Here is a 12,173-nt window from a genome sequence, read left to right on the forward strand (position 1 = left end):
TTTTTTAATGTTGTTTTTAATGCAGCGTTTTTGCTGCATTTAAAATGCAACATTTAGCACTTTCGAACATATGTTTTCGAAGAGCGTTCATGCTATAGCATTTAGCAAATGTACATTTACGCGAGTTCGAAATCGTATGCTTTTGACAAACAGCCGTGTTCCAGTCTCTTATTTAGATGCGTATATCTTACGATCAATTCTCACGCAGAAGATAATGTGCAAAAACCCTACTGAAAAGGAAAAAATTAATTTTAAACCAAAAATTCAATACAAAAACTTGAATTGTTTTAACCATAACCGAACATTTGTTTGTGTATATATTCATTTGTCGGTGCTGTCAATTAAAATTTCCTCACTTAATTAGGAAACAAACCAATGTTGAATTTGCTTAACTTTTCTTTATCCAAATATGTAATGCAAAATAAAAAAAATCTCGATCGGCGATCAATGAAACGCAGCTAGCAACTGTATACTCGAAAAAGCAATGTTGCCACTTTTTCTCTTTAAACCATGTTCGAATCGTGGAAATTTTGGAAGATCACAGGGTTGCTTTTAGCATTTAGATTCTTAATGCAAAAATGGAGTTGCATTTAATTGCATTTAGGTGACGAATTTTGTATGGATAAATGTACATTTAGAGTAGCATTTAGAGCTAAATGCGCTAAATGTGCTTTTACGCGTAAGCAAAAACAGCCTATAAGCCCTGAATGCTATGGAAATTGCTTGCTGGGTTTAAGTCAACAGCTTTCTTAAAATTTTCTTTTAGATCATAAAAATTGTCAAAATTTTAATGTGAAATTGTATAAACTAATAGAAAAAAACTTGCATTAGATAAATTTAATGGTGTAATTTTTACGCGATACCAACTAAAATACAACCGTGCGCAAATGGCAAACGGAAAAGCAAAGAAAGCCGGAAAAGGAAAAGGCCATAGAGACGGTAATCTACAAAAAACTGAAAAAGAATACAAATTATTGACGATGGAAGAACAACAGGCACGGGATACTAAATACGAAATGCGTCTAGTGGAATTACGAGCGTGTCGTAATTTTATTGATGGTAAGTGAAATTTTTCTACATGAACTTTCTTATGTATATCCGGTCGAGGACTCTGCGAAAAACAATCCACAACAAAGCTGGAGCTTACCCAGCTACCAAGTCATTTGGATGCATAGGACATGAAACAAATGTGCATAAATGAAATAAAATACAAATAAATGTTTCATTCTTTTCAATGATTCTGAACAGAGGCTTTTATGAGGGTGGACGAATTAAAAGAAGCGGAAGATTTAATGGAGAAGGTTGGCATGCCAAATTTCAAATTTTTCATAAGAATAAAATGTTAATTTTTTGTCCTTCCAGTGGAAAACCTATTTACGTTGCGATGGTCTACCAAAACCTTACATACCCCCAGAAGTGCGTTTGTTTTTTGTTAAATTAAGACATTTCGAAGGATTGAATATGGAAAAAACCATTGATTGGCAGCTATCTGTAGACGAAGGTAGTATTTTGACGCAGGATATATTTAGCAAGAATATGACGCGTAAAGCGTTAGTTAATGAATTACGCCCCAATTTCGGGGATGAGTATAAAGAAATTATAGATTTGTTGCTAAAGGTAATTGATGCTATAATATAAGCTTTAGACATGAGGATTACTGAAAAGAAATTATTTTCTAATGTAGATTATAAAAAGTATCGAATATTATACCGATGATGAACTAAAAATGGTTAAAGCACGAAAGAGCATCTTAGAAGATGTTTTGCAGGTACGAACGACGAGAAGTTATCTATGAAAAAATTTTAAGATTTCTTAAAATGTGCATATTTGTTTTATTTTATAGCAAAAGAAAGCAGCTTATTACGAAATAGACAAGTTTTTCGATCATTATGCGTATCGGATATTATCATCTGAGGATTCTTATATGGAGTAAGCAATGTTTTGAAGATCGTTTGCGATTGTATTCAAACATTTTACTTTTAATCTCGGTATAAAGTTCAGTAAATGCCAACACAGCTGAATATGTTTACGAAAGTGAAAATTTTTGCATGCACTTATGGACATTAAAAAATGTACCTATAAATTTCCAGTTTTTAGAGTGAGTATTTATACATACGTATGTTCTTACCTACAAATATAATTAATTTAAAATTTTGCTATTTGCCTTTTTTACTTCTACATTTTTGCATATATGTACATATTTTTGATGTCCATAGAACTCCTTGCATCGACGCATGTTTACATAAATTAAAAATTAAAATACAATTGCCGTTATCGATTCTACAGGAAAATCTCACTATAAGGGGAATACAATTATTTTTCGATCCGTTTAGTGAGAATGCTAGAAGTTATAGGCAAGATTTTAAAGAGATTCGAGATCTTACTGCAGTGTTGTCGGCTGGTACACCAGGTAAGCAATTTCAAATATGTATTGTTTTTTTTGTGTGATACCTTTAGTCTTATATGAACATACATACATATGTATATTCAATTCATTTTCGAATCCTTGGTTATTTGAAGATATACACGATTGCTTGGTCCAAGAACATTTTATGCAAGTGGAATTACAAAACCAAGTGCGCAAGAGATTGATGGAAAAACGTGCGGAATATGAAAACAAAGTCGTGTAAGTTTAATTTGTAAATCCGATTAGCGTTCACCAAAACTGATACAAAGTCTCAAAACTTTGAAAGCACTTCTATGAAAAACACTTTCGATTAACTAGTGATTAATAGATTCAGTTTAATCTAATTTTTTACAATTTGTAATAATCTACGCCAGCGCACTAGCGGAACAATTAGAAAATTTAAAAAAATCCAATGCTAGCGATAATGAAAATAAAAAGAAGCAGCCAAAACTTATAAAAGTGCCCAAGGAACCGCCTGTAATAACGGATGATATGTTTCCGGATATTTGGGACGACTTTTTACAATTGGATAATGAGCGTTATAATAATTTCATTGATTTTGTCTATCACCCGGATTCATTGCGACTGGAGCCAGATGAGGTAATTAAAATAATTAGCTCTACGATTTTTATGAATATCTATGTACTTACATTTTTATCAAAATACATGCTTTGTAATTGTAGATCAATTTAAAAAAATATGCGATACTCGGCGGAATATATCAATTATATTTTGTTAAAAAACCAACCCATTACAACTTTGACGATTTTAACATGACATGGCATGAAAATAATGGCGAATTACAAATAATCAAAAACGTGATTGCTGAAGCAGTTTTGCCATCTTTATCTAATAGAGGATCTTTAAGTCGTTCTTCAATTTCGATTAGGCGTAGCTTATCCAGGCATAATAGTTTACAACCAAATTCATCCTTCATTGATCCACCAAAGTATTATGAGACACCTAGTTTTGTTATTTCGATGGAATTACCAGATTATTTATGTCTCTGGGGTGAACCGTTATTGTGCCATTTTGAAGATGACTTAATCGGCTACGTAGAGGAAACTGTGAGTACGCCAGAACAAAATCTAGCGCCAACGCCCTCTGCTGCTACTGATGAACAGAGTAAATTATTTATAAAAGAAACAGCATCAACAGGCACCTCGTCCATAGAAATTGCACATACCCCAAGGCAATCCGTATCGAGTATTTCTATACGCATGAGACGTTCAATATCGAACGTCTTTCGACCCTCATTAGCGTCACTCACCAGTATGTCACAGCAACACGGTCAACCGGCGCAAACACGAAATTTTGTAGAAGTTGAAGACTTTGTTTTGGATTTACCCTTGTCTATTGTTCAAATACGTAATATACAGCGACATTGTTTGCCACGCATTATTTCCTCCTTTAAGTTCCCTGTGGAATTGCAAGATGAAGCGGCCGAAGAACAAAGTGGCAAACCGAAGGGCAAAGGTGGTGTATTGTTGCGTAAACGTCCCTCCGAAGAGGATGTAGATGACGTTAAGGAATTCCAATATGATGGCCAAAACAATCCTGAACGGATGTTTCCTGTTTTCGTTAGTCCCGAAACTTTGCATATGGAATATCGAATACGTGATGAAAATGCAGACACTGCGGTGCCTACGGGGACTAAATTTCCAACAAGTTTCTCCCAATTAGTACAAACATTAGATAGAATAAGGAGCGCTTATCAAACCGGTTTCAGGCGAACACTTCAAGTAACTGATAAGAAAATTAATGCCAATGTTTATAAGACGCGCAGGAAGATAGCTACGACGACGCGGTCAGTGGACTCATCTGCGACTGTCCTGCCGTTGACGGGACGGTTGTCAGCACATATAGCAGTGGCAAAGCGTAAAACTTCGAAGCGAAAAACTATACGGCTGAGTGAACTTGATATGGCAAAGGCGGGAGGACAAAAAGAGCGTGAAAAAGAACATTTAAGGTTGGAACATGAGACACAGGCGTTGTTAATGCGTAAACAGTTGTCAGCAGTTCAGGCGGCAAATCAAGCGGAGGAGCAAGAAGAGAAATCAGAATTGGAAGATGTTAAAGAGAGTCTACCGGGACCCGAAGTGGAAGATAAAAGGAAAACATTCCGCTATTCACATTGGACGACGAAATTTATTGAGAAAACGAAATATGATAAAACAAATCACAAGATAACGATTTGGACAGATCGTTTGGGTGAGTGCAGCAAATAGAAAGTCGCTACAATAACCACAATGTTATCTAAATATTATTAATAAGTATAATATGAATACCATAAAAAACTTGAATGTAAAGTTTAAACAAATTTACTTATTTTAATTAAGGCACAATTGGTTTGGCGTATAAGCTTTATGAACATTTCCCTTTTAAAGATTGGAAAGTGGAACCAGATCTGGAAAAGTAAATTTTTTAAATTATAAATATAGCCGGGTAATATTTAACATATTTTTATTTAATTTTTTTTTTTGAAATATTGTTAGCGAAGGCGAAGTAGTTTTTACGCTAGAAACGCAATATGTTAAATGTGTAATCAATATCTCCGCCAACGGCTATCGCGGTTATGTAGCGGAGCCAACCAAAGGTTTTGTACGCAATAGAAAAATTTACTTGGACATTAAAGAGCCAGTAACCGATTTGAAAGACTTGAAAGGGGTAAGTACAGAACAATTTAAAGTTAATATCGATACAAACTTTAAATGCATGTTTTTGCTTTTATTTTTATTTTGCGCAGCGTTTCCGTGAGCGTTTCTTGAATATATTTTCCAATCACGATGCTCGTTTTTATATAGAGAATAGTAAGAATACTTATTGCTAATTTCAGCCAAACATTTAAAACTTTTAATTTTTCCTAGGCTATTTTTCTGAGAAACATTTAGCCTGTGAACTCCACATCTACTCCTGTATAGCTTTGCATTGTTTGCTATTGACATTTACACGCTCCAATTGGAATCGCTTGGCACAGCGTCGTGATATTGTTTTGAATTTTGCACACCATCGCGAGCCGCCGGAAAACATGATGCAGGTGCGCATCACACCAGAAAATGCCACATTTGTGGATGTACAAGAGCTGTGTTCGGATGATTTAAATACGTTTTTGTTAGACTATACATTAACATGGCGAAACATAGGTGTGAGTATTACACTTTTTACTGTATTAGCCTAAATACATATATAATGGGGCGTATTCTTGTTTTCGTACGAATCGAAAATCATGAAATTTTCCTATCTTTTCCCATACAAAAATTTCAAATTCTCGATTCGTATGTAAACCAGAATACGCCTTTATATTAGAACAATTGCAAAAGGTCAAGCGCTACACATTCATTAATGATATTTATTAGCATTCGATTAAAAATTGTGAGGTACATGAAGATGAATTGCCACTTTGTTATTAGTTCGTTCTAAATCTTTTAATGTAATAATAAAAGTTGCTTATTTGTCTTTCATTAGCAATATAGCGACTTTCATCACCTCATCATGTCAACATATCTCACTGCTATGGACAATCGTTGCAAAGATCCAAAACTACTTGTGAATGTAAAAAATTTGCTTTCTGAAATACGTCCCCTAAGTTATTCGTAGCATAATTGCAATAAACATAATTTGTAATTACTTTTTTTTAATTTATTTTTATTATCTTATGATATTTACTTTGTTTCGAAGTACCTACTTTTGTAAATCATACGAATAACGGCTCCATTCTGTATCGCTGACAAATTCTTGTCACAGTTTTTATTACCGAAAAATATATGAAAAAGTTTAAATTTGTCAGTAAAAAATGTTTGCCACCGATACAGAATTTGGCTATAAGTTTAGTTTTAACAGTATCTAAAGGATTTAATGGAAACACCAAAAGATCTCAACGCATTTGTTTTACCAAAAGCACCTTAAAGAATATCCGCTAACAAAAGTGGAATGAACTTTTCCCTTGCATACTTTTAGGTGGCATTGGTATGGAAATTTAATTTCTGTAAAAAATGAACTTAGTTTGCTAAACTTAAAACGAAAGTTTATATTGGATATTAGTGCAAAATTATAGAGGCGTGCAGCAAGCAGCAAGTGGCCATTACTGAGCACCTTTCTTACAGACATGATAAATTATCGTCAACATTCCTTGGTGCCCGCTTATGGTTGTTTGGATATTGCCGTCGTCGCTGCACACATACTTTTTTTGCGCTGCGCTAACTTCCTTAAGAACGATTGTATTTGCCCCAAATGTGCAGCATGAATACCGAGGCGATGAATAGCAGAGACATTACCAAGACGGGAACCGGACCACTGCAATAAAAACAGATTATTCACAATCGAAATGTTATGGTTTAAGATAAACTATAAAGGAATCCATATGTTAGAGGGTGTGCTAATTTACAGAAATTGAATTAAAATCACCATCCTAAGAGGAAAGTTTAGCCATATCTACTGATTTCTAACAGAATCTATCTTCAACACAATTTCAGTTACTTTCACAAATTAAATTTGAATCATTTGCATTAGGTGCCATTTTCTCTTAAGTGCTGCAAAAGAGAAAGTACACGTCCACACAACGGAATAGGCTGTTGTTGTGACCCAAATATTGACAAAAATGCTTTGTTGGCATGTAAATACTTACACTTTAATACCGGGGGAGTCGTCGGTGTAGAATCGCCACATGCCACCAGTGCCAGCGCCAGTGGTGCGACTTCTAGCTGCTGTGGTACTACTTGTTGTCTTACGTTGCTTCAGGTTACTACCACCAGCGCCAGCGCTGCGTGGCGCTGAGATTTTCGTTGGCGAGCGTGAGCCACTGCCCACAGAGGTTGAACTGGCTGGTGCAGGCTGCAAACGGAGAAAGAAACAAATTTATACATTGCAAACACTTCACCACATACTGTCCTTTTATATATTACCATTTTATTGTAAAATTATTAAACAATTCTGCGACAATCGTATATAAAAGCACGTATTTACAACTGACCAAATGGAATACCAACGAACCAATTGACTGCTTTCCAAAAAATAAAGATTTCGCCGTGAGTGACAATTCGCTGTCTTTGATTTCGTTTTTTTCTTCCAATCGGCAATTCATTCGTTTTTCCTCTTTCCACGTAGACGAGGAAAGTTGGCTGCTTTTTAATTGCTGTCAAGGGAAACGTCAGCATATTTTACTGCTGGAGAATAAAGATGGCGCACGAGTCAGTAAGTTCGCGTAGGAAGCGTCAGTCAGTGGCAACCGGAAATATTAGTTGTGTGAAAAATTGGCAAATTGTTTTAAATTGTGAAAAAAATTTAACTAAGCTGTGTAAAATTGTGATTGCATGAAGTGATTTTTAAATTATTGCATTCAATGCAAACTTATTTCCATAAGAAATTTGGTAGAATTTTCATCGAGCAAAGTAACAGCGAAGGATGTGTAGCCCGGATATACATAAATCACTCCAAGGAAGTAAAGAAAGGAAATAAGGTGCCAGCTTGCAGGTAAGTACATTTATGTTTGGAGATTACTAATTCTTAATTATTGAACAAAATAAAAATTTCGAACCATAACTAAAACAATTCCATTTAGTTTAGATAGATAAATAGATTTTTTTTTGTGGTATGCAATGCAACCAGGGGATCTTTTGTGCCTTCTGTCTCTTTATATCATCTCGTTCAGTTTTAGGTCGCTTGGGAAATCCAATAGTTTGTTTGGCCATATCGACTGCGCATTATTTGACTTCGGGCCTTATGACCGGTGGTATTTTGCTCCTTTTCTGCTTTATATTCGAGGAGTATGTGCGCAGCAGTTTCAGCTACGTTGCCATCTCAGTTGAATGTCAAACTAATTTACACTCCCACTTCCCACTTACTGAGTTGGATATATCTTGATGTGGACAATAAAAGCAATAAAAAATTATCTGCCTCAGTGCCAGGGTCTTCCCTTTTGAATGCTTAAAGTGCGTCTTTAACCAATTATGCAACTTCTTTTTGTATTTTGGCCATAATCAGGCAGGTTCTGCACTTCGCTTCCGGGAGAATTTCCACCATAGTCACATTGAATTCAAAATTAAAGGGGTTTGAAATTCAACCGGAAGTGAATCGCAAAACCTGCCCGAAAACCAGCACTTTGTCCCTTTACTTGACAGACTGCATTGTGAATAATATCGTTTTTTGTTTGTGATTCAATGCTGTGAACATTTCCACATTATCTTCCTATCGCTTAAGGTCAACATTAGGAAGAAGGTCCTTGAATAATTCACTCAAAAATCCGATGTTTTCAATTGTCGGGTGGGCGCTATTATTAAAAATGAGTCAATGTTTTTGTATTTAATGGCTCGTTTATGTAAAATTATTGAAAAAATTGCTAACATCCTTATAGCATTACCCAAAACAGTTTGGGTTGCTTCTTAGCTATTACAACAACAACACCAAAGCCTTATGCACTTACGCGCTAAATAATTCTTTCAAAATAATAAAGCGGTTTCTTTTTTTATTTTGCTCAAAGTTTATTTCGTGCATAGTTTATAAGGTATGTAGTACATTACATTAGTTTTTTCTTTAATATACTTGTATATATGTTGTTAAAGAATAATTTTCCACAATCTTCCTCTTCATCTTCATTTTCAGTTTGTTTTTTCTTTGTTTTTTTTTTTACTGGAAACACTAAATTAAAGTATGACCATTATAATAATAATACAATATAATATGCGGGTGTATAAATAGGCAAAGTTTTTGGGTTAGTTACAAGTTTACTGCATACAAGGTTTACTGCATTTCCATGGATATCATGTCTTTGTGTGAAGGTGTTTGTGTGTATGTTTGCTATACTGCAAGCAAGCTTGCATTTGAAAGTAGCGTCTATGCTTTAACCTATTTGCTTGCCATTATATCGTTTACAAACGTGATTTAAATGTTTTTTATATTATTTTTTTACGATTCTTAAATGTGGGCAATACGCTGTACGCAATAAAATACTACAAACATTGCTTTTTTTTATTGAGGTGCTTAAAACTCGCATGACATGATATCCATAGTTAGCTTTAAAGTTAGGCTCTAAGCGATCGTTAAATGAAAATGTTATTAATTAATTAATTGTAAAACATATTTACGTTGTGAAAAGATACTTTTATAAATTTTTAATCGTCCTCTATACTGTAAAAACTAAACTATATGGTTTGATTTTTCCAAATACCTTGCACTCATGTATACAGTATATAGTTTTTTCGTTAGAGTTACATAGCTGTGTATACATATGTGGAATAATTAATTTTTGTTTAAAGTTAAGAATAAATATTTTCAAACTACCAATAAACTATTAGCCCCATATATGATTATATGTACCCTTAATTTTTCATGCTTTAATTTTGTTGTTTCTCTTAAGTGCTTTATGAAGAATCGTAAAATTGTTGTTTACATATACATATATTTTTTATGTACTATTTTGTTATACTTCAAATTTTTTTATGAGTATGCAGTGAAAATATGTATTTAAGTTGCAGAAAAAAATATTTAAGTTTATGCTGAGCTCATACTGGCTGATTCTATTTTCATCGTCGTTGTGGCTGTTGCTGTGCCACTCGATTTGGATGTTTTGTTGTCGTCCACACCCTTCAGATCAGCATCGACCTTCTTATCCTTTAATTGTCAATTTTCAGCTGACATAATGCCGATTTCCTCGTTGATAGCCAATAGTTGCCTCACGAAGTCCTGGTCATTTATAACCTCGGCTAAGGATTTACAAAGTTCAGTTAGCTCCTTTTCCTTCATATTTAACTGCGGTGCCAATTTATTCAAATGTTGTTGCACGTTGTCTGGAATCTATGGATAAGAAAAAAAGGAATAAAAAGAAAAAAGTTTGTGACAACTGCGAAAAATAGGTTTACAAACAAATTTATTCTACCTTCGATGGATTTTTGAAGACATTGAACATGAATTTAACTTTTACGCGTTGGTCATTCGGTCCATCGTAGAATATTGTGAAATGTGATTCATTGCAGTTTGGCACAACCGGCAGGTAAATACCTGCAAATACGCGTCCTTTTGCATCACGTGATAACAGCGAACGGAAGTTGTACGCTAAATTACGACGCACGGTCACATCGATGGCGGTCATATAGGGCTGTTCGATGTAAATGAGTGACGATTTGAAAGACTGCTCATCGCCACGTGTCTCACGTTCCATCCATTCAACATACTTCTTGCTATGCAGACAATAATTGTAACAATAGTCACGTTGCAGATGCGTTTCTTTCGACTGTGTGAACCAACCTACGCAGTAGAAGAAAAACATTTTGTTAGCAAAATTTGTGTGACAAAAGATGTTGTTATCGTAAGCAAAGGATGTTTGTTTAATAACCTAGTATAATAGAATTATAATAATGTCTCAACCTACCCGTATGTGGATACATTTGGTCCGACATCACGGTAACAGCTCGTCCGATATGATAACCCGGATCCAATATCATTACACCTTCACGTCCGGCAATAGAAATCTTCATAGCTACCATAGCGTGCTCTTTCTCGACATTGGCATGTGGCGAGTTCAGTCCACCGACTTCTTCAGTGCCTTCAATGTAGTCACTCTGTGACATGACCTGTTCCTCGCACGAAACCAGATACAGATAATGCTGTAATACTGGAAAGATCTCAATGATGCGTGTCATTATCTCCATAGCCAGTGAAACACACATGTGATGACGCCTATTAATGGGTAAATCGTAGAATTGGAAGAATGATTTCAGATCCGAGCGTCGTGTACGTTTGAAGGCGCGATAAAAATCCACGAATAAATTAACTGTATCATAATGTGTTTCTTCAAGCATACGATGTAATTTGGTCTCAATAATCGCATTTAGATCCTCATATTCCCAAACCGAATCGAAGTTTAATATTCCCTTGCTGTGTTCATCATCGCAAGTCGCTGCCCAATCGGGCAATGGTAGCGGATGTCCAAGCGGCCAGATTCCATTGATTTGATTGAATGCAGTTAAATTGTAGCTGTCCGCATCGGCCCACCACTCTTGTTGGCCCTGCAGTTGATTGCGCCACCACTTGCGGTGCTGTTGCTCAAGTAATTTACGTATATTGGCGCAGCGTTCCAACGATGCATTGGATGTCATATTATCCACTTTGCCAATTTGTTGAACCATATCGGTGACGGAAGCGGCAGCGCCGGCCACAACAGTTTCCACATCGGTGTATTTACTGTCAACTGTTGTTGCTGCGGCTGTGGCGTCAACTGCATCATCACCATTTGTAGCACATCGTCCACCAGTGTCGTTAACATCATCCACTTGGCTTTCATCAACATCATGGTGGTTGTCGGGCGACCAAGTCTTGTTGTGCACGCTGCATTGCTGCTGTTTAGCGACAACAATTCGTTGGCCGTTGTTGTTTTGTGGTCTATCTTGAACAGGAACGGTGTTCGTAGTCAATCCAACTCGTACCGCACCCGCCGATAAACCGGCATTGGCGCCGGCGCCTGCAACAACAGCTGGTTCAACAGCTGCTGCGCTAGCGGCGGTGGCGCCACATCGCACCAGGCTGGCTTCGGCGAGTCAACTTGGCCATTCGGCACCCCAACGGCCAACCGTTGGCACGTAGCCACTTTCGCAATCATTTAACGAGGTTTCTAAATTAATTTTGGCTGCTGCGTGTATTGATAATGGAATAGCGGTAGCTGGAGCGGCAGCGGTTGCTGGAGCGGCGGCGGCTGCAACACCGTTACACGTTGAAAATAGACTATTCCGGCCCTGCGCGTTTTTGAACAGGAGGTCCGGCTCGTCTCCAAAATACG

At 36.2% G+C, this 12,173-nt stretch overlaps 3 protein-coding genes across 3 annotated transcripts; 1 reads left to right on the forward strand and 2 right to left on the reverse strand.

The window, feature by feature from the left end:
* The first annotated feature begins 718 nt into the window (after window positions 1-718).
* Window positions 719-6,034, forward strand: LOC118744644. Its single transcript, XM_036477787.1, has 15 exons — window positions 719-1,059; window positions 1,249-1,301; window positions 1,363-1,617; window positions 1,685-1,768; window positions 1,844-1,929; window positions 1,997-2,098; window positions 2,217-2,410; window positions 2,521-2,626; window positions 2,782-3,007; window positions 3,091-4,618; window positions 4,747-4,822; window positions 4,903-5,074; window positions 5,154-5,217; window positions 5,275-5,552; window positions 5,873-6,034. The coding sequence occupies exons 1-15, from the start codon at window positions 888-890 to the stop codon at window positions 6,002-6,004; spliced, it is 3,528 nt and encodes a 1,175-aa protein (XP_036333680.1). The 5' UTR covers window positions 719-887; the 3' UTR covers window positions 6,005-6,034.
* On the reverse strand, window positions 6,032-7,492 carry LOC118744643 (protein transport protein Sec61 subunit beta). Its single transcript, XM_036477786.1, has 3 exons — window positions 7,309-7,492; window positions 7,032-7,237; window positions 6,032-6,700 (listed from the first exon to the last, which is right to left on the reverse strand). The coding sequence occupies exons 1-3, from the start codon at window positions 7,309-7,311 to the stop codon at window positions 6,613-6,615; spliced, it is 297 nt and encodes a 98-aa protein (XP_036333679.1). The 5' UTR covers window positions 7,312-7,492; the 3' UTR covers window positions 6,032-6,612.
* A 1,516-nt stretch (window positions 7,493-9,008) lies between these two features.
* LOC118745280 lies at window positions 9,009-11,931 on the reverse strand (the record flags this gene model as incomplete). The annotated part of the gene is made up of 3 exons (XM_036478806.1): window positions 9,009-10,195; window positions 10,278-10,645; window positions 10,770-11,931. Coding segments are annotated over 3 exons (1,704 nt in total), but the record flags the coding sequence as incomplete, so codon positions are not given.
* Between the last annotated feature and the right edge of the window lie 242 nt (window positions 11,932-12,173).

This window comes from Rhagoletis pomonella, unplaced genomic scaffold (genome assembly GCF_013731165.1).
Source record: "Rhagoletis pomonella isolate Grant_MI unplaced genomic scaffold, Rhpom_1.0 Rhpom_scaffold_00008, whole genome shotgun sequence".
Lineage (NCBI taxonomy): Eukaryota > Metazoa > Arthropoda > Insecta > Diptera > Tephritidae > Rhagoletis > Rhagoletis pomonella.

Excerpts from the sequence above, each read along its gene's own strand:
- LOC118744643 (XM_036477786.1), bottom strand. Across the intron at positions 6,701-7,031 it reads GACTCCCCCGGTATTAAAGT|TGGTCCGGTTCCCGTCTTGG; the intron begins GTAAGTATTTAC and ends TTTTTATTGCAG.
- LOC118744644 (XM_036477787.1), top strand. The coding sequence starts at position 888 with ATGGCAAACGGAAAAGCAAAGAAAGCCGGAAAAGGAAAAGGCCATAGA. Across the intron at positions 3,008-3,090 it reads TGCGACTGGAGCCAGATGAG|ATCAATTTAAAAAAATATGC; the intron begins GTAATTAAAATA and ends TTGTAATTGTAG. Across the intron at positions 5,553-5,872 it reads TAACATGGCGAAACATAGGT|CAATATAGCGACTTTCATCA; the intron begins GTGAGTATTACA and ends GTCTTTCATTAG.